Genomic DNA, 22,379 nt, shown 5'->3' on the forward strand with positions numbered 1-22,379 from the left:
GGAAGTCCTCCTGCCGCACTCCAGTACTTGGCTCCTAAAGGCCTGGTGACCTGATGCGAAGAACTGACTCGTTAGAAAAGACCCTGATGCTGGGAAAGATTGAAAGCAGGAGGAGAAGGGGGCCACAGAGGATGAGATGGTTGGATGGCATCACCAAGTCAATGGACATGGGTTTGAGCAAGCTCTGGGAGTTGGTGTTGGACAGGGAGGCCTGGCGTGCTGCAGTCCATGGGGTGGCAAAGAGTTGGACACGACTGAGCGACTGAACTGAACTGATCTGAAAGGCCTGGTGATAGTGACTTGATTTATTAGGTCAATAAATATTTATTAGGTCAACTTATTAAAAGCCGATAATTAGAGAGGCAAGAGTCAGTAGACAGGAAACGTGCTTTAATCAGAGGAGCCACGAACGACCACAGTGGTCCAGTGGTTGAGTCCGTCTTGCAATGCAGGGGACACCCGTTCGGTCCCTGGTCCAGGAAGCCTGGCTCGCCTGGGAGCATCTAAGCCCAGGTGCGAGCTGCTGAGCCCGTGCCTGCAGCCGCTGAGGCCCGAGTGCTGTAGCGCCTGTGCTCTGCGACAAGGAGCCTCTGCGCTGCAGCTAGATGACAGGCCCCAGTCACTGCACCTAGAGAGAGCCTTGCGCAGCAGCAAAGACCCAGTGCAGCCAAAAATAGCCACATAAATACAATTATTTTTTAAAAAAAGAATAGCAATCTGAGGAGAAGGTGGACTTCTGTCTTGAGACCAACTCTGAAGATTCTGCTCCACCAAGACAGGTTTTAAATGGAAAAGGGGGCAGGATCTCAGTGAATCGTGGAGGCAGGACGCTGGGCTCCGCATCCTTCTCCGTCGCATGTCGAGCGGACGTCTCTCCCTTCACATGCTGTCTTCCCTTCATGATCTGCCCGCAGGATCGCTCAGGGGGCTGTTGCGGGTAGAGAGCTAACTATTCTGTAACTGCTTCATTCTTCACTCTCCTTTTTGTCTAGGAATCAGAGGCTAGGCAAGGCTTGGTGAACACTCAGAAGAGCCTAAGTCAGGAGCTAGGTTAAGTTGCCTCGTGGTCTCATTCCTATAGGTACGTCCTTTTAAAGTTAGAGGGGAAGAGAAAAGGGTAAACGGGAAAGGGGAAAGGCGCGGCTTTCAACTGGGCTACATTCTCAAGCAGCCCTGAGGGAGATTTAGTAAAACAGACACCATTTTGCTTTGCAACTTTCCCTTTGATTTCAGCGAGCTGGACTATAAAACAACTAGAGCACAGAATTACTCTGTTCCCCAGCTTTAGCAAACGTTTTCCTCAAACGTTACTGAAATCAGATGGGTGTGGCTTGAGAATATTGATCTTTCCGTGATTTTACTCTTCACGGTGACTAAAAATAGACTGAATTAGGAAACCACAAGCGGAAAAGCACTTCTAGCGCAGCGCAAATGTAACCTCTACTGATGGCATTCCTAAAAATAACCATGAAATCATAATGTGCTTACGTGAGGGTCTGCATTTCTCATCACTATTCATGGTTCCGTTATTTCAAACACTTCAAATGCAGGATCTGAAATTCAAATATTTCAAATAAAAATCCATCTAGCTTTTTCAAATGTAAGTTCAGATTAGTTAGTGACTAATCAACTTGTGCTTTAAAAGTCAAATATATTACTCATATTTTGAATGCTATTGAGAGTCCTAAAATATAGCTTGGACATATCTATTTCTGACTCTGCTGATTCTAACAGATAGGCGGTTCATTGGAACAAAATATAGAGGCCAGAAACAGATTTGCACATATATGATCTCCTGATTTATGACAAAAATGTCACTGAAATGCTTTGGAGAAATAATAACATTTTCTAAAACGGTGCTGGGTCAGTTGGTTATCCACTGGGAAAATGTAACTCTTGACTCCTGCATCACACCATACACAAAGTCAATTGCAAATGGATCACTGATGAAATGTACAAGTAAAAAAATAAAACTTCTAGAAGACATCATTGTAGAATATCTTAATTACCTTGGCATAGGCATAAATTACTTAAACAGACACAATGCATAATCAGAATATATGGTAACAATTCCTACAAATCAGTAAAAAGAATGAAGCAAACTTCAATATACAAAAGTCCTATACCGACATTTCATGAAGAAGAATACCCAGATGTGTAATAAATTGTGCTCAATATCATTAGGAAAATGAAAATAATTTCATCACCATTAGAATACTTTCAATAAAAGACAAATTACCAAGGTTGCAGGAAGATGTGAGCAACTTAAAATGTCATACACTGTTTGTAGAAATGTAAGTTAGTACAATCTCTTAAACTCTTTGCCAGCATAAACTAAACTTGTCTGTTGATTCTATGAATCAAATTGCTGAGTCATAAAGTAATTAAATAGTTTAGTTTATGCTGGCAAAGAGTTTAACAAAGAGATTGTACTAACTTCAGTTCAGTTCAGTTCAGACACGACTGAGCAACCGAACTGAACTGAAGTTAGTACAATCTCTTTGTTAAACTCTTTGCCAGCATAAACTAAACTATTTAATTACTTTATGACTCAGCAATTTGATTCACAGAATCAACAGACACACCTATTCCTATACAAGGAAAAGTATAAATACTGTATGTGTACATATATACATATATAACATACATACATACCTACTTATTTATGTATGTATAAGAGCATTAACTATAATAGTCCAAATTAGAAGCAACCCAAATCAAATTTTCAGCACCAGCAAAACTAAGAAACAAATTCTGTATAGTTATACAATGAAAGTCTATTTAGCAAAGAAGAAGTGAACGGGGTACCATGGCACCAAATTGATGAAAATCACATAAGCAATGTCTAGTGAAAGAATTGATACACAAGAGTACATACCACCTGATTCCTATTATACAGGGTTCCCAACTAATTAAGCAAAACTAATCTATGATAATTGGGGCAATAGCAACTTTGGGTGGCTAATGACTGGATGGATCATGAACGCTTCTGGGTTTCTGTCCGAGTTATATCTCTATCCACGATAATGACAAGGATGGTCAACTTTAGGGAAATTCACAAAGTCATCCATTTAAGACCAGTGTACTTTACAATATATATGTAATTCTCAAAATAAGACACTTTTAAAATATGTTGAACAATTTTACTTATGGCAACCTAGTCAAAATGCTGTGTCTTTTCACATCTCTAAAACTTACCTAAATTTCAAAAATTAGTTTTTGAATATCACTAGAAGACTCCCCTGCCTAGACTGGAAAGAGAGGAAGGATTCTCATAAAACGTGTTTTGAGGGTAGCACACAGATGGACTCCAAGCATAAATTCCAGGTTCATCACTTTCTGGTTGAGTGACCCTGGGCAAGTGGATTCTGAGTCTGTAACGTATCACTGGACTTCCCAGGTGTGCTGGTGGTGAAGAGCCCGCCTGCCAATGCAGAAGACAAAAGAGATGCGGGTCCAATCCCGGGGTCGGGAAGACCCCCTGGAGAAGGGCATGGCAACCCACTCCAGTATTCTTGCCTGGAAAACCCCAGCCAGGAGACAGTGAAGGACAGGGAAGCCCTGCGTGCTGCAGGTCATGGGGTCTCAGAGTCACACCGCTTAACGACTGAATAACAGCAATGAACAACCCATTATTAAATAGTGACCATCTGAGGATCAAAATAGTTAATGCGTGTATAGTGCTTAAGCCTTATTACAGAGCAAGAATTTAATACATTACCTGTGACCTATTGTTATTTTGCTATTATTTTATTGTCATTTTCATATCATTGTATTACGTGTATCAGATCTATAAAGTGACAATAAAAATAACAGTGTGAATACGCCAGGCAACCTTAGATAAGTCCCTCATGGTCCTTATTACTCAGTTTTGAAGCTTACAGAATGGCAGTATCACTACGGGTAGTAATAGCCGCAAACAACTGATACCTGCACGGGGGTCCACCCCTGGGGACCCTGTCCAAATCCTTACTGTGAGCCACTCCTCTCTCTGGATAGCCTCTCAGGAAGGTCTGCCAGGATGGGCCAGGCTTTGCTGTGATAACAAGCGACGTCAAGCTCTCAGGGGGATGTGGCACAAAGACGTGTGAGCCCTGCGGCCGCTCTGAATCCCAGGCTTACAGATGCTCCATCTTATCACGTAACCATCAGGGCAGGGAGAAGAAAATGTGAGGAATTGCCTACTGGCTGTCAAAACTGTGCCTGGAAGTGTTTCAGGCTATTCCTGCTCTCAGTTTTAGCCATAGTACGTCATAGAGACACGCTTAATCCCTTCAGGTGGTGGGAACCATAACCGTTCCAGGAGGTGGAGAGCCAGTAAGGCTTGGTGAATAGCACTAAAGACTATCATGAATACTAAGGGTATTCTTTTCCTCAAATATGAAAATGAACATGAAAGTCCTAAGTAAAATGTAAAATGTTGCATAACTGTGGAAACTCCTACTATTTAATGCAAAAGTTTTCTCTCTAATGAGGAGATACTTGTTGGATTTCACACTGGGGCAAACATTAATTATATTAACACTTTTTTTTTTAATCTGTGTTAGTCTTCGTTAACTCTAAGTTTTGTTACTTGGATAACCAATATTTACTTCTTATGAAATTAGTATATTTTAACTATTTTTTTAATTTAATGACTGGATATTATAGATGTTATAGTCCTTATGTTTTCTACTAGTGTTAAATTGGAAATTTTGCCAGTTGAAAGCTATAACTATAAACAGGATAAGTATGGCAAAAGACTTTCTATAATTAAGTAGTTTATGTGTGAATCATGGTTTTTCAGCAGGTTTACGTTTAAATCATTAAGCTATTTTTACTAAAAATGATCCAGTAATTCCAAAGTTTGATATCTAATTTAGAGTTACATGGCGTATGAAAAAGTAAATAACTTACAGGGAGCTAAAATTGGTAGTTTTTACACATACTTAATGTGCATGTCATGTGAAAGTGTTTTGAGATAGTAACCTTATACAATAAAATGAAAGCAATGTACAAATTCAGTATACTAAAATAATCAGTTATAGGTAATAAGTGGCAGTTTTCATAGAGGTCTGCAGAGAACATGTGCTGTGTCCTTTGACCTGCCAGCATACTCAAAGATGGGGCTTCCTTGTGGACTGACATCACATAACAACAACAAGAGTCCAAGGTTCTCATTGCGGGCATGCTTCTTTGGGATGCCTTTTCCATCTTCGAGTGCCACGAACGCTGCATGGGGCAAAGAATGCAAGTCTTTAGTCTCGACATTCTCATAGTATTTAAGGATGTCGCCAAACTGAACGACACAGCTGTGCTTTAGATCTTCTAATGAGGAATGTGATTGTTGTTGTTTGGTCTCTAAGTCATGTCCAGCTCTTTGCACCCCCTGGACTGTAGCCAGCCAGGATCCTCTGTCCATGGGCTTCCCCAGGAATGAATCCTGGAGTGGCTGCCATTTCTTTCTCAAGGGGATCTTTCTGACTCAGGGATCAAACCTGCCTCTCTTGCATTGGCAAGCAGGTTCTTTCCCCTGAGCCCCTCCAGAAGCCCCCCAGTAAGAACAGAAACAGCCAATTGGGAGCGATCTGTTCAAAACCCCCAACATTTGGGGTTTTAAGTGGGCAAAATGCCCCAGCCAATAGTAATGTAAGAGGTTTTATGTTTTTTAAAGATTCCCCAACCATTTACTAAGGCTGTATTACTAAAAGAAAAAATTGTAAATGCATTACCACCCAATAGACAAGATCTTTTTAGTGCGAAGCCATGAAGTGTCCGTGAGACTGTGAAGTGGTGAGAACTCTGCAAACACTGCCGGTGGGAGCGTCTGCTGCTGTCTTCCCACAGGACGGGCTACATCTGGGGATTACCTTCTGTCTTTCCTGGTTGGGAAGGGAGCAGGGATACTACTGAAAATGTATGTCTTACTTTTAAGCAAATAGAAGGAGGGCAGGGAGCTTTTTGGCTTCTGCTTCTTCTCAATTGCCTTCAGCTCAAAATAATTCTTATGCCAAAGTGGCATATTTGAGGATGGTATATTCTGCTACACTTTCAAGACCTTACTTCAAAAATGACAGTAGTCAGCTATATGTGTGTTTGTTTTTCTTTTCTTCATTGTGTTAAAGACTTTGAAATTTATTTTTAAAATAAAAATCAAAGGTGCAGCTCACTATGTAAAATGAATAAAAATTCAATCTGGAAAGAGGAAACAGAAAGAAAGAAAGGGAGGGAGGTAACAGCCCAAACTGGGCCTCCATGAGGCTTTGCTGTGAAAACCAAAAACTAGAGAAAAATATAGAACTGGAAGAGGAAATTGTATCAATAAGAGACAATTGACAAAGAAACCAAAACTGAAAGAGACATGTATCCCATTGTTCATTGCAGCACTATTTACAATAGCTAGAACATGGAAGCAACCTACATGTCCATGGACAGATGAATGGATAAAGAAGTTGTGGTACATATACACAATGGAATATTACTCAGCCATATAAAGGAGTGCATTTGAGTCAGTCCTAATGAAGTGGATGAACCTAGAACCTATTATACAGAGTGAAGTAAGTTAGAAAGAGAAAGATAAATATTGTATTCTAACACATATAATATGGAGTCTAGAAAAATGGTACTAAAGAATTTATTTACAGGGCAGCAATGGAGAAACAGATATAGAGAACAGACTCTTATGACACTGGGAGAGGGGAGGAGAGGGTGAGATGTATGCAGAGAGTAACATGGAAACTTACATTACCACATGTAAAATAGACAGCCAACAGGAATTTGCTATAGGTCTCAGGAAACTCAAACAGGGGCTCTGTATCAACCTAGAGGGGTGGGATGGGGTGGGAGATGGGAGGGAGGTTCAAAAGGGAGGGGACATGTGTATACCTGTGGCTGATTCATGTTGAGGTTTGATAGGAAACAACAAAATTCTGTAAAGCAGTTATCCTTGAATAAAAAAAAAAATCATAAATTAAGAAAAAAAAAAAAAACAGAGAGACAATTGAAAGAAAAGGAGCCGCCTGGGGCACAGAAAGAACTTGATGACGGATGTTGAATATTTGTAAGAAGGCCTTGGAGAGGACAGCATATTCTGTGCCTCGTGAAGGACGCATCAAGCTAAGGCAGCACTCTCAAAGGGCAGAAGGCTCAACACTGCTGCAGGCGAAAGTGCCTGGTTGATTGCATCTTTATGAAGCATGTTGTGGATTAGGGTTATTCCATTCAAACAGAGATTAGGTTAGAAGGTCTTCCCTTCTGGGTGAGTCCATCTGATACAGATGTTGAGGGCCAAAAACGATGTGAATGTCCATCACGACCCTGGCACACAGCGGAAGCCAGAGGCGGCATCAACCGCTCCTGAGCCACCTGGCTGCCTCCTTTCAGCTCTACCTCTTCTTCTGCAGGTAACTGTTCTTAAATGCTGCTTCTCACTGTGCCTGCTGCCCTTTCTTTCCCCCACACTTCTCGTTAAGATAAGCAAGAGGGACGAAGCCTAACAAGATGAGCAAGGATCCAGTCATATGAGAGAGAATCTCATCTACTAATCCTGGTGATCAGTTACAGCTACTTCTAGAATTACAAGTCCCTCGAGCCTCTTCATTAATCGGCTTGCAGTTATTCATTTTTCCCACACCTTCTAGCCCAAATTTGCTGTGACACCCTACCATGTTCAAAGGAGTGTCTCACAAGCAATTAAAAAAAGACAGGGTATCTTTAGAATATTAGTCTGCAGCTGGTTTAGTTAAATCTCTCCCCACCCACGCTGTACTACATTGATTAATTTGTAAAGAAATGGCTAAATGAAGATATTAATTATTTGTATTTGGTGCATATGCCCTCATGAACACCATTATATTTTAATTCACTTTTTAACGAGTAAGCTGATATTATTTTTTAATGATTTCCCATCTGGCATGCATGCTAATAAAGAAAAGAAATCTACTAATTTATGCCATATCAAATTTAACCTTTTTTGGGGTACTTTCTAATTACATAGTTCTGGAGGAAATCAAACTGGAAAAGCTAGGTTTAATCTTCTTGCCTTTTAGTTCTCATATACAACCATTTAGTGAGAGAGAGAAATGAAACACTCGTTTTTAGAGTGTTAACAATATGAGGACAGTTATCTCTCTATTATTTGTCTTTATTTTCAATCAGGCTTATGTAAAACCTGAATACAGCAAGGTAAACTGGTTATCCTGCAAAATATTTCAGGGCCATCCAAATCCTCAGAGAATTCAATTATGTTCTGTCTCATTTTGATGGGGTGGATTATGATCAATTTTTTTTGAAATTCTGTAAATCACAGTATGTATGGTAATTTCCTGTTTACTTATTTACTTCACATGATACAAGCATGTGGGTTCAAGAGATTATACATATACACACACATGAGGCATTAACACTTCTAGGTGCTAAATCTGTATGAGTCAATTTGTTTCAATTTGGGGAATAATTTTCTTGATTCAAATTGTGCATTTTATGTATCTAGGCACAGTTGTGCATGTTGTTAATAAATGAAATTAGCAAGAAAAGTTAAATATAAAGATTTGGATATTAAAGAGTTTTCACATATTTTTCAACATACAGTTGAAAGTTTTCAACAAAAATTATATTGCAATATAATGAAAAACGTTATACATAGGCTTTCTTAGATGTCTCAGAATGAAAACCTTACTGCCATTTAGGGAGGCTGTGGCTTGTCTGGAGGAGACCACGTTCTTAGTGCAGCATTTGAAAGAGTCACTGATTTAATTCACTGACGATGTGCAACTTCCTGGGAGGTGAGACACTTCAGGGGGAAGCACAGTTGGTCAGTCTCCACTTTGCGCCCACGGTTCTTGGGCTTGTACGAGGGACACCGGTTCTGGAAGGCTTTTTTCTCCCTCATCATTACTTAACCTTATTCTGTGTTTCCCTCTTTCATAAACAGCTTGTACTCCCCATCTCGCTCTTCCATTTAAGGGAATATTTACATCGCCGCCACATCCTTATCAGTGGGGAGAATGCAGAGTGTTTTCTCCATTCTCCCTGGACAAGTGCTTAATCCTTGTATTTCTAGACTCAAAGACAGTTCATTCCCCTGCATTCAATTCTGTGCCCTGGTTTAATATCCTTTTACCTGGGTGCTGCCAGTGCTGAATTGAATCTAAGGGCTACCATCGGAAACACATTTCCTTGCACCGAACTATTGTTATTGCGTCTAAAATTTATTTGAAAGTGTTGTTATTGTTCAGTCGCTCAGATGTGTCTCTTTGTGACCCCATGAACTGCAGCGTACCAAGCTTCCCTGTCCTTCACCATCTTCTGGAGCTTGCTCAAACTCTCATCCTCTGCCGTCCCCTTCTCCTCCCGCCTTCTGTCTTTCCCAGCATCAGGGTCTTTTCCGATGAACCGGCTCTTCACATCAGGTGGCCAAGTATCTGAGCTTCAACCTCAGCATTTGAAAGTGTAGTTAATCTTTAAGATAATGGAAAGAAAATGGAATTGCCTGCCAAATGATGTCCTGTTTCTTGCTTACTATTCACATGACTTTAAACAATTTTCTTAAGTTTTCCAAGTCATTGGTAAAACGTCAGTGATAGGACGCCTGAGAGAGTCGGCACGGGAACCACACAGACTAATAAACATGAAAATGTGTCCTGCAAATCACAGTGCAACAGAGCTGTGTCTATTCTTACGTGTATGACAAAAGTAGGTTTAAAAAATAATCAGCTATCTAGAAATAATTCTGCAATAACCTAAATGGGAAAATAACTTAAAAAAGAGTAGATACGTGTACATGTATAATTGGCTCACTTTTCTATACACCTGAAACTAACACAACATTGTAAGTCAACTCTACTCCAATATAAAATATTTTTAAAAATAAAAATAATATGTTGTGAATCAAGTATACTTCGATAAATTTTTTAAAGAGTTTAAAAATAAAGAATAAATAAAAATAATACTCATCACTCACTCAAGAAACCTGCAATCTTTGTATAACAGCATTGTCCTAGAAAGAATGTAATATATATCTAGGTTTTTCCCAGAAAATAAACCTAGTCGTATTCAAGTACTTCAAATGTATATTTGCATCCTTTTGCTATTAACACTCTTTGTGTATAAAAGTCTTATCATTATTTCTTTTTAAATTTAAAATAATATATTCTTTTCATCCAATTAAATTGAACTGAGTAGCAGATTATTTTTTAAAAAGATTTCTGAATGGATATTCTGTAATGACTCATCCAAGAAAATACGTTTTCTATTCAGAAGTCTGCACTTCTATTTTATTCTTTAGTCAACCACATAATTAACCATATAGCCTTAAAAATGTTTGTTGTATCAATCAACCAAAGGCCAATCAGTCATTTCTTCATTCCTCCATTTAGGGGAGTGCCCAGGTACGTGGGTGGTGGCAGTGGGCTTTCCGTAAAATTTGTGATGGAAGCCGGTGTTCAGTTAGTAAATACACAAGACATTTTTTCCTTCAGTTTGATAATGGACTAACTGACTCAGCTTAGCCTGTGTTTTGGAAACCGAAGCTCACTGAAGGGCTTGGTAAGCAACTCTTTGGGTTTCTCCCTCATAAGACGGCAATCTAAAGGCCTAGCCTGAGCTTTCTTATAAAAACCATGAAGCCGAAATCTCTGCTTTATTTCAACAGCTTGTGTTCTAAGCTGTTAAACTGCTCTGCTAATGCACAAATCCAGGAGTTTAGAAAGTTAGAAAGGAAGAATGAAGCGTTCGCCCGCGGCACTGGCACCTCACAGCACTGCCCTGAACTCCCAGCCCCATCCTGGCGGCCGTGTCTCGAGGCGCATCGGTGCTTCGTGTGAAGGCATTTTCACTCTGGTGAAAATCACCTTGGGATTGTGCTCGACCTTCGTGAGAGGCTCAGCAACTAGCTTCAGCCGTTCATTCTCTAACGTAATTCTCAGTGTTAACAGGGAGAGTATTTTTAATAGTTGTATTCCTTGACAAAAATACAACTTCTTCGTAAGTTAGATCATTCACAATAGTCAAGAACATTAATGCTTTCTTTTTGAGTCACCTAGAACCTCCTCCCAGAGCTGAGATATGACTGGTCCCTGTTAAGACATCAAAACCCAAAGCACACAATTAGAACTCAAGAGACTTGGACCGGGACTTGCTCTTTCCCTAACTAGCTGTGCGGCTTAATCTGTGCTTTAGTTTCCTTGTCTGTGTGATCCTGGAGAGGTCACTTGACTTCTTTCTGCCTCAGTCTTCTCATCTGTGAAAGGGGTTAACAGAAGTGCTTACCTGTTAGCGTTGTGATAAGAGGTCAATGATGCGATGGTTCTGAAGGTCCTGGAGCAGCACTGGGCTCATATTAAGAACATGTGTGTTATCTTATAACAATGTAATACTGACCTGCTTTGTCATAATTCCTGTATTATCTCATCTCACAGGCTACAATGAAAACCAGATGACTCAGTAAATTTTATACTAGTTTGTATTGCTGTAGTTCATTACCACAAACGTATCATCTGAAAACGATGCCCATTCTTTGTCTCATAGCGTCTATAGGTCAGAAGTCCAGTTCTAGCTTAGCTGAAGTCTCTGCTCAGGGCCCCAAAGGTTGAAATCGAGGTGTCACCTTTTGTTCTGTCCTGGATCTCAGGATTCTCTTCCAGTCCCATGCAGCTGTTGAACACATGTCATTTCTTTATGGTTGTAGAACAATATCTACCGTTCCTTGGTATATATTTAGGAGGGGTCTCTCCCAGCCATTCCCAGCTGTGTAGTCCATCGCAGAATGTGGCAGTTGCTTTCTTTCCCGCCAGGAAGAGCGTGCCTCCCCGCCTTCCAACTCCTTACCACCAGGGGAAGAAAACTCTGCTTTAAAGGGCTCACCTCATTAGGGTAGGCCACACAGATCACCTCCCTTTAGCCCAAAATATAATGTGATCTATCTCATCATGCTCAGAGGATCCACCCTGACTCAGGGAAGAGATGGGAGGTGGTGGTAGGTGAGGGGAGAGGAGACAGGGGAGGGAAACAGATTTCTGCCTTCAAATGTGACAAGAAGTGAAAAGTAAAAGTGATATACAAATATGAAATACACGTTACTGTAATTTCATTATTGTTATCATTACGATCATGATAGCAACAAGTTTTTAACGTCATATAACACTACTCCACTTATTTTCAATGGCTTAAATTAGCTATAAAGAGTACTCTAATTCATTTTGAAATTATGTAGTTCGTAACTCCTTACATTCCTATTCTTTTTAGGGTGCTTACGTCCCACGTTCTGCCCTTTGAGCTTTGCCCCTGAATCCTGATGCTCCCCATGAAGTCACTCCTCAGAGAAATGCATGTCTCTTGGAGTCACCAGTTCATAAAGAGCTCAGCCCTCAGCGCATTTACAGGGACACACCAATCCCGAAATTCCCCATAGATTAGTTCTACTTAACTAGCAACCTAAATGTCAATCCACAGATGAATGGATAAAGAAGATGTGTTACATAGATACAGTGGAATACTACTCAGTCATAAAAAGGAATGGAATAATGCCATTTGAAGCAACAAGGATGGACCTAGAGAGTGTCATACTAAGTAAACTAAGTCAGAAAGAGAATACAGAAATCATATGTTATCACTTAAATGTGAATCTAAAATCTGATACAAATGAACTTACTTACAAAACAAACAGGCTCACAGACTTGAAAAAAAAAAAAAAACTTATGGTTCCCAGAGGGGAAAGTGGTGGGAGATAAAGCAGGAGTTCGGGACTAATATATACACACTACTATATATAAGATGGGCTTGCCGGGAGAAATATCAATAATGTCAGATATGCAGATGACACCACCCTTATGGCAGAAAGTGAAGAGGAACTCAAAAGCCTCTTGATGAAAGTGAAAGTGGAGAGTGAAAAAGTTTGGCTTAAAGCTCAACATTCAGAAAACGAAGATCATGGCATCTGGTCCCACCACTTCATGGGAAATAGATGGGAAAACAGTGGAAACAGTGTCAGACTTTATTTTTCTGGGCTCCAAAATCACTACAGATGGTGACTGAAGCCATGAAATTAAAAGACGCTTACTCCTTGGAAGGAAAGTTATGACCAACCTAGATAGCATATTCAAAAGCAGAGACATTACTTTGCCAACAAAGGTCCGTCTAGTCAAGGCTATGGTTTTTCCTGTGGTCATGTATGGATGTGAGAGTTGGACTGTGAAGAAGGCTGAGGGCCCAAGAATTGATGCTTTTGAACTGTGGTGTTGGAGAAGACTCTTGCGAGTCCCTTGGACTGCAAGGAGATCCAACCAGTCCATTCTGAAGGAGATCAGCCCTGGGATTTCTTTGGAAGGAATGATGCTAAAGCTGAAACTCCAGTCCTTTGGCCACCTCATGGGAAGAGTTGACTCATTGGAAAAGACTCTGATGCTGGTAGGGATTGGGGGCAGGAGGAGAAGGGGACGACAGAGGATGAGATGGCTGGATGGCATCACTGACTCGATGGACATGAGTCTCAGTGAACTCCGGGAGTTGCTGATGGACAGGGAGGCCTGGCGTGCTGCGATTCATGGGGTTGCAAAGAGTTGGACACGACTGAGCGACTGATCTGATCTGATCTGATCCCAGGTGGTGCTATGGTAAATAACCCATCTGCCAATGCAGGAGATGTAAGGGATGTGGGTTTGATCCCTGGGTCGGGAAGATCCCCCGGAGGAGGGCATGGCAACCCACTCCAGTATTCTTGCCTGGAGAATTCCATGGACAGAGGAGCCTGATGGGCTACTGTCCATAGGGTCACAGGGAGCTGGACGCGACTGGAGCAGCTTAGCACATGTGACATATATAAAGCAGATGGCCAGTGAGCCTATCCTCTATGTCCACATCTCCACTGCTGCTCTGCAAACAGGCTCATCAGCACCATCTTTCCAGATTCCATACATGCGCTAATATACAATATTTGTTTTTCTCTGACTTACTCCACTCGTATAATACACTATAGGTTCATCCACCTTATTAAAACTGACATACTTGTGGATGCATTGCAGGAAGGGAGGAAAGCATGAATTGAAAGAGGAACATGGGAACACATACATCACCATACGTAGAATAGACAGCCAGTGGGAGTTTGCCGTATGACACAGGGAGCTCAGCCCAGGGCTCTGTGACAACCAGAATGGGTGGGAGGGGTGGGAATGGGTGGGAACGAGGTTCAGAAGGGAGGGGACATACGCATGCCTATGGCTGATTCATGTTGACGCATGGCAGAAACTAACACACTATTGTAAAGCAATTATCCTTCATTTAAAAATAAATAAATTTAAATTTTTTTAAAAATAGATAATTAACAAGGACTTACTGTATAGCACAGGAAACTCTACTCATTTTTTGTAGTAACCTGTATTGTAAAATCAGAAAAAGAATGGATATGTATATATGTACAACTGATTCAGTTTTCTGTACACCTGAAATTAACACATTTTAAATTAACTACACTCCAATGTAAAGTAAAAATTAAATCGAGAAATAAAGCAAATTAAGGAAAAAATGAACTTTACCAATGCTTTAGTGATATTTAATCCAGGAACTAAGAAAATGCACTGGTCATAACAAACACCCTCTTCCAACAACACAAGAGAAGACTCTACATGGACATCACCAGATGGTCAACACTGAAATCAGATTGATTATATTCTTTGCAGCCAAAGATGGAGAAGCTCTATACAGTCAGCAAAAACAACACCAGGAGCTGACTGTGGCCCAGACCATGAACTCCTTATTGCCAAATTCAGACTGAAATTGAAGAAAGTAGGGAAAACCACTAGACCATTCAGGTATGACCTCAATCAAATCCCTTATGATTATACAGTGGAAGTGAGAAATAGATTTAAGGGACTAGATCTGATAGATAGAGTGCCTGATGAACTATGGAATGAGGTTCATGACACTGTACAGGAGACAGGGATCAAGACCATCCCCATGGAAAAGAAATGCCAAAAAGCAAAATGGGTGCCTGGGGAGGGCTTACAAATAGCTGTGAAAAGAAGAGAAGCAAAAAGCAAAGGAGAAAAGGAAAGATATAAACATCTGAATGCAGAGTTCCAAAGAATAGCAAGAAGAGATAAGAAAGCCTTCTTCAGCGATCAATGCAAAGAAATAGAGGAAAACAACAGAATGGGAAAGACTAGGGATCTCTTCAAGAAAATCAGAGATACCAAAGGAAGATTTCATGCAAAGATGGGCTCGATAAAGGACAGAAATGGTATGGACCTAACAGAAGCAGAAGATATTAAGAAGAGATGGCAAGAATACACAGAAGAACTGTACAAAAAAGATCTTCATGACCCAGATAATCACGATGATGTGATCACTGCCCTAGAGCCAGACATCCTGGAATGTGAAGTCAAGTGGGCCTTAGAAAGCATCACTATGAACAAAGCTAGTGGAGGTGATGGAATTCCAGTTGAGCTATTCCAAATCCTGAAAGACGATGCTGTGAAAGTGCTGCACTCAATATGCCAGCAAATTTGGAAAACTCAGCAGTGGCCACAGGACTGGACAAGGGCAGTTTTCATTCCAATCCCAAAGAAAGGCAATGCCAAAGAATGCTCAAACTACCGCACAATTGCACTCATCTCACAAGCTAGTAAAGAAATGCTCAAAATTCTCCAAGCCAGGCTTCAGCAATATGTGAACCGTGAACTTCCTGATGTTCAAGCTGGTTTTAGAAAAGGCAGAGGAACCAGAGACCAAATTGCCAACATCTGCTGGATCATAGAAAAAGCAAGAGAGTTTCAGAAAAGCATCTATTTCTGCTTTATTGACTATGCCAAAGCCTTTGACTGTGTGGATCACAATAAACTGTGGAAAATTCTGAAAGAGATGGGAATACCAGACCACCTGATCTGCCTCTTGAGAAATTTGTATGCAGGTCAGGAAGCAACAGTTAGAACTGGACATGGAACAACAGACTGGTTCCAAATGGGAAAAGGAGTCCATCAAGGCTGTATATTTTAACCCTGTTTATTTAACTTCTATGCAGAGTACATCATGAGAAACGCTGGACTGGAAGAAACACAAGCTGGAATCAAGATTGCTTGGAGAAATATCAATAACCTAAGATATGCAGATGATACCACCCTTATGGCAGAAAGTGAAGAGGAACTCAAAAGCCTCTTGATGAAAGTGAAAGTGGAGAGTGAAAAAGTTGGCTTAAAGCTCAACATTCAGAAAACGAAGATCATGGCATCCGGTCCCATCACTTCATGGGAAATAGATGGGGAAACAGTGGAAACAGTGTCAGACTTTATTTTTCTGGGCTCCAAAATCACTACAGATGGTGACTGCAGCCATGAAATTAAAAGACGCTTACTCCTTGGAAGGAAAGTTATGACCAACCTAGATAGCATATTCAAAAGCAGAGACATTACTCTGCCAACAAAAGTCCATCTAGTCGAGGCTATGGTTTTTCCTGTGGTCATGTATGGATGTGAGAGTTGGACTGTGAAGAAAGCTGAGCACCGAAGAATTGATGCTTTTGAACTGTGGTGTTGGAGAAGACTCTTGAGAGTCCCCTGGACTGCAAGATCCAACCAGTCCATTCTGAAGGAGATCAGCCCTGGGATTTCTTTGGAAGGAATGATGCTAAAGCTGAAACTCCAGTCCTTTGGCCACCTCATGCGAAGAGTTGACTCATTGGAAAAGACTCTGATGCTGGTAGGGATTGGGGGCAGGAGGAGAAGGGGACGACAGAGGATGAGATGGCTGGATGGCATCACTGACGCGATGGACGTGAGTCTCAGTGAACTCCAGGAGTTGGTGATGGACAGGGAGGCCTGGCGTGCTGTGATTCATGGGGTTGCAAAGAGTCGGACATGACTGAGCGACTGATCTGATCTGATCTGATGTGACAGACGTTTATTCACAGGCAGCCTGACTGAGCTCTAGATGATGCACATAGCTATGCATTTGTCCTTTGACCAACACTCACAAGGATATCATATGAAAAGTTTGATAAATAGTAAAATACAAGTATAAAATAAATACAATTAAAAAATAAACATAAAAATTCAATATATTAAAAGGGTGACATAAGGAAAGATTGACAAATGATTGCATCTTCCCTTTAAATGAAATAGGGAATTTAACCTAGAAATCCAAACAAGAGGTTTCTGATAATTTGTGATTACAAGCACCTTCAGGGAAGGGATGAATTTCATATCCCTACAGAGATTACTAAAGCTTTTGTATGCACAATAGTGTACTATTAGAAAAAAATTAAAAAGAATACAGACTACAGAGTATACCTGTATTCAAAACTGTCTCTGCCGCTGTTTCCAGGATGATCATGGATGAGTTACTTTTTCCACTGAGATGTGGTTTCTGCCTCTTTAATACTGTCTACGATGTGCTGTCTACTGTGTTAATACTGACTACTGGGAGGTGTTCTAGGGAGGAAGGGAAACAACCGATACCAAGGTCTTAGGACAATGTCTATATGCAGGGAGAATTCATTTAGTATGTGTTGCCTATTGTTCTTCTTACTATTTATTTATTTTGAATTTTAACATGTGGCCCAAAGTCTGGAATGCATGAAGTGCTCAAAAAATACTTTCTTCACCCTTCTCCAATACTTGTTTTTTGAGTTGAACTGGATCTGTCAAAAAGAGTGTTTTGGATGTTGTCAATCTGAAATCAGTTAAGAGGTGGCTGTTCGTCAAATTTAACACGACGGCCTTCCTCCCTTCCTCCTTCCCGCCCACCTGGCTGTCTTCCTTCCATCTTCTCTTCCTTCCTGTCTTTCCTTCTCCTCCCTCTCTTTCTCCTAACTTCTCTTTCTCTATTCTTTTCTTCTCAATCAGATATTATTTTAAATTTTCGAACAACCTATGTCAGCAAGTCTGGCCAAGTCATCTTTGAAGCAAGATCAATCTGCATCCACTACGTCACCACTTGGTTCATCATTGATCTAATCGCTGCCCTGCCGTTTGACCTCCTGTATGCCTTCAACGTCACAGTGGTGAGTCCTTGTAAAAATGCCGGATGGAGCAAAGCTCTAAATGATAAAATGACCAGCAGAAATCAAGCATTCTCTTGAATTTTTATTGATATCTGTTAATTTCTCTTTATTCATCTAAAGCTTTTATTTTTATTTTTTCTTACAAGAAAGAAAGTATGCCCACTTGTAATCATAGCTATTTTTACTATTTAATAATTGACACTCTTAAAAGCATTAAGTGCTCCCTTCTAAATAGACTTTCAAGAAGGTATAATAGCATTTTTGGACCAGTCATGCAATCTGCTGCTGGAGTAACCAATTTTAGCAGGCAAAAATTTACCAAGCATTTGTTCAAATTGAACATTGACAAGCCTTCCCAAAAGAAATTATATTCTCTATCAAGAATTTAAAAACACAGTTTTCAATATTAAACAAAGTGATCAATATTTCAAGTACAGTCATTACTTACTTCATAATGAAGACTGAATTGTACTTCTGACTATTTAGTATAAATCTGTGCATTTGTTAATTGCCTGCATAATAGTATTTTTCTTTTCTTTTTCTTTCCATATATATATATATATATATATATTTTTTTTTTTTAAGTTGGGAAGTTGAGAGTGTCAACATCGCTAAGAGGTTTATAACTCAACTGAAAGGAAAGCTCTGGGGGAAATCTAGTATATAATATCAATCAGTGTTAAACTGAATTGCTATCTGAACTTTTTAAAGTGCTTTTCAAGACTGAATTTGACTAGATAAGTATATTGTAATGAAAGTATAATGACTTAAAACAAGGCTTCTGCAAGACTGCCAAAAAATACCCCAAAGAAATATATAATGCATAAAATGATAAGAAAATTTTTCCAAATTATCCTGGAGAATTGTTAAATAAGTGGTGTCTCATAGACTTTGCTGTAAATCAACTTGCTACTTTGCTTCTAAATACTACTAATAATTTATATATTCCATTTTTCTTTGGGCACTGAACAAATAACATAAACTTAAAAATATATATTATATAATATAAAGTATTGAATATATATAATATAAAATACATAAGATGCTTAGATATGATTAAAGGTTTCATTGCCTAAAATTAACACGGGTAAAGAATTTAAGAAGTCTAATTCTCACAATTTGATGAATTTTAAATGCTTGTACACTTTTGCTGTGCTTTTGCTATCTTTTTTCATTTTCACTTGTGAAATAGAGAGCATGAATTCTTTATAAAGGTGAAGTTACAGATCAAATCTATGTCATAAAGTAAGAAAAAGAAGGAAGGAATCTCTCTTATCAGTGATATTTTTTTCTGCTTTTCATAGGGCTGAGCATATAATCATTTAACAAACTGGCTTATAAGTGTTATTCCTCCCAATAAATTAGTCAGTATCAAATATTCTATTTGAATAGAAAAGCTTGTTTAAAATATTATATTTCCCAGGAGAGCATAAGTTATGGGGAAAAGTCTATAAGTTATACTTTTGTTACACTACACAGACTTAACAAAAAGAAAAGCAGGAACAAACAAATAAATAAACAAAAGTGCTGATTTTCCAGACCTAAAATGGATCCAGTTAGTGCATCTCCATAGGTGACATTCAAAAATGTGTGACAGCCATCAAAAATGTATTACATATTTTAGTTTTGGCTGTGTCCACAATTGCTGAAGGCAAATGTTTTATGCACAGCTTACATATTTATTTATTAAAACTCACTATATATAAGTCACTATGAGAGGCATGACGGATAAAATTATGAATGAGTCATAGAAAGTACAATAGAGTGAAGAAGGCAAATGTATGAATTCAAGTTTTGTCACTTACCATCTGAGTGACTTCCTGGGGGAGTTAATGTCAAAATAGGCCCCAAACCATAAAAATTCCTGCAGGGTTTCTGAGCAGCCTTAAAAGGCAATCTTTCTGTAAAATACCTTGCCAAGTGTCTCACACCTAGAAAGACCTCAGCACATGTTAACGAGTTTTTTGCTTTCTTTAAGTTGATAGCCAGGCGATGGCTATGTCCAGCTGGTAATGGGAAACTGCTAATTCACGGGAGTTTTCAGCGAAGGTGTCCCTCATCGTCTTGTAGCTATCTACAAGGTGCTTGTAATTCTCATCAGTGACAAATTTACAGCAGCAGCCCAAGAATGAGAGGAATCTTTTCTCTTTTTCAGATTATATATTTCCATCTAAATCACATATGCCTCTTTCTTGCACCATTCATCAAGAGCCCAGATTCATGTTTTACAGCAGGAAGTTGACTCCAATAGGAATACATATAATTTTCTTAAACTGCCAGCAAAATCCCTGGGGCTGCCTCTTCCTGGGCTCCCAGGCTCATATCTCTTTTCATGTCATTTTGCAAATGGCTGTTGTTCTTGTGGAAGGGCAGTTCCACATTCGTCCCTCAAACATCCCTTTTCAGAGAAAATGGGGAGCTTGCATGCATCCATACTCTGTGTTCAAGACGGTGTGTTCATCTGCTCAGGCAGCTGTAGCAAAATAACATAAACTGCCCAGCTTCAACAACGGGAATTTATTTCTTGCAGCCCTGAGAGCTGGGAAGTCTCAGATCAAGGTGTTTGCCAGTTTGGTTCTTGGTGAGAGCTCCTTCAGGCTTATAGAAGGCTGTGTCCTCATGTGGTCCCCAGACAGGGAGCGGAGGGAAGGAGACTGGAGTGGGCGGGGAGCAAGAGAGGGGGCCCTGGTCCCTTCCTACAGAGATGTTAATCCCATCTTGAGGACCCCACCTTCATGACCTCGTGTAAACCTAACGAACCTCATGTAAACCTCCCAAAGACCCCATCTCACCTCCCAAAGACCCCATCTCACCTCCCAAAGACCCCATCTCACCTCAATACTGTCACACGGAGGGCTAGGGTTCCAAGATATGAAATTTGCAGGGACACAATTCAGTCCACAGTAGATGGTATCCCCCATCTGAGACTTCTGCTCCAGCTTTCACTTTACATACAAAATTGTCATCTATCTATCAGATTCACCTACCTGTAAAATAACTTCATGCCTAGTAATTCCTCTAAGCCGCAAAGCAGAGACTGCATCTGGCTTGTAATTGGCTGGAGAAGAGTGAGATGAGAAGTGGGTGGAAGGAGAAGAAAGTAAACTCAACCTAGAAAGCTGACAAAATGGGATAAAAGACCGCAGCTACCTGGCGAGTTCCTCTATTACAGGACCTTAGGACTTTTTTTTTTTTTTTAAGCTGTACCTCATTGTTTGTGGGATCTTAAATTCCCTGCCCAGTGATAGAACCCGGGCCCCCTACAGTGGAGAAGTGGAATCTTAAACCACTGGATCTCCCGGGAATTCCCATCCTTCCGATGTTTTTATATTCCAATATAGAATAATTCACAAGATCACAACTGAACGCACTTTTATTGATTACCTATTGTTACAGTAAGCCTGGGGTGTTTTATATCTTCACATAACCACTTATCCATTCACTCATTTAACAGAAATGTATCAGGCACTTTTCTAAGTACAGTTTTTCTTGGAGATAAGGGAAGATGGCTGGAAGAGGGAGAAACTGGAAAGTCAGTCAACTCCAAATAATTACAAAGGCAAACTCTCCAAAGTTTCTGGCCTTGTTTATGATTCTGCCTATAAAGGAAAATTATTCTCAGGTGTAATCATACCAACCACCTGCTTGCCCTTTATTTATGGTTCACCCCTCAAATTAGAATAGATCAAGGAATTCATCAAACTCTGTTTGCATATGAGTTAATATATTATCTGACTTCTCCTTTCTCTCGGAAGGTGTGAGAAGCATGTAGGTTAGTAACAGCATTGGGTCAAGACATTGGCCTTTCTGGTGGACTCCAGGGTGGGCATTTTTCAGTTGAGCCCTAAAGTCAGGAAAATAACCCCTTAACTCTAAGTTTTGGGTTTTTTTTTTAGTTCATACGAAGGCAGAATCTAGGAGATTTTTCCAAAATGTTGTTCCATTTGCTTTTGGTTCCCTAAGCATGTTAGTTTAGCAGAGAGCTCAGAATGTCTGTGCTTCGGGCAAATGTTTTCTCTATTAGGAACGTTACAAAGAAGAGAGCAAACACGTGAGGCAGGCAGTGCTGCTGATATTTGTGAGAGGATCTTACTCAGGTTTTTAGGTCTCGTTATTTAAAAACGAGAAACCCAAGTTACCGCATGACCACTCCAGTGATGGACTTCAGTCTGCACGGTTTTCCGGTGAAGCGGCTCCCTTCCATGGAGAGGGGAAGTGGAATGAGAGGAGCTTCAGTCGGAGTCCCATCCCGTGTTTCAGCTCTGTATCAGAATTCTAAAAGTTACGTTCAGTCCCGTAAGTAGGGGGGAAAGATAGGCCTTACGGAAGATAAGCACTCACTCAGAGAAATCAAATGGCCCTCCCAGTCTTTATCTTACCAGCTTCCGGTAACATATGTCAAGAAAAGACA

The 22,379-nt window shown here is 40.1% G+C and overlaps 1 protein-coding gene and 1 long non-coding RNA gene across 4 annotated transcripts in view; one reads left to right on the top strand and one right to left on the bottom strand.

Moving 5' to 3' along the window:
* The window catches only part of KCNH8 (potassium voltage-gated channel subfamily H member 8), a 482,250-nt gene that overhangs the window by 304,197 nt on the left and 155,674 nt on the right, over positions 1–22,379 (top strand). Inside the window, exon 6 of the mRNA XM_025294232.3 lies at positions 17,811–17,968. Coding sequence (XP_025150017.3) covers positions 17,811–17,968 — 158 coding nt within the window. The remainder of the gene's footprint in view (positions 1–17,810; positions 17,969–22,379) is intronic.
* LOC123335289 lies at positions 202–22,263 on the bottom strand. Of its 3 annotated transcripts, none has more exons than XR_006639608.1 (3): positions 20,956–22,263; positions 1,489–1,553; positions 202–988 (listed from the first exon to the last, which is right to left on the bottom strand). It is a non-coding gene; the product is annotated as an uncharacterized LOC123335289 (long non-coding RNA). The 3 variants fall into 3 exon arrangements; XR_006553665.2 differs by lacking the exon at positions 20,956–22,263 and adding an exon at positions 20,803–20,945; XR_006639607.1 differs by lacking the exon at positions 20,956–22,263 and adding an exon at positions 19,774–19,947.

Source organism: Bubalus bubalis, chromosome 1 (assembly GCF_019923935.1).
Source record: "Bubalus bubalis isolate 160015118507 breed Murrah chromosome 1, NDDB_SH_1, whole genome shotgun sequence".
Lineage (NCBI taxonomy): Eukaryota > Metazoa > Chordata > Mammalia > Artiodactyla > Bovidae > Bubalus > Bubalus bubalis.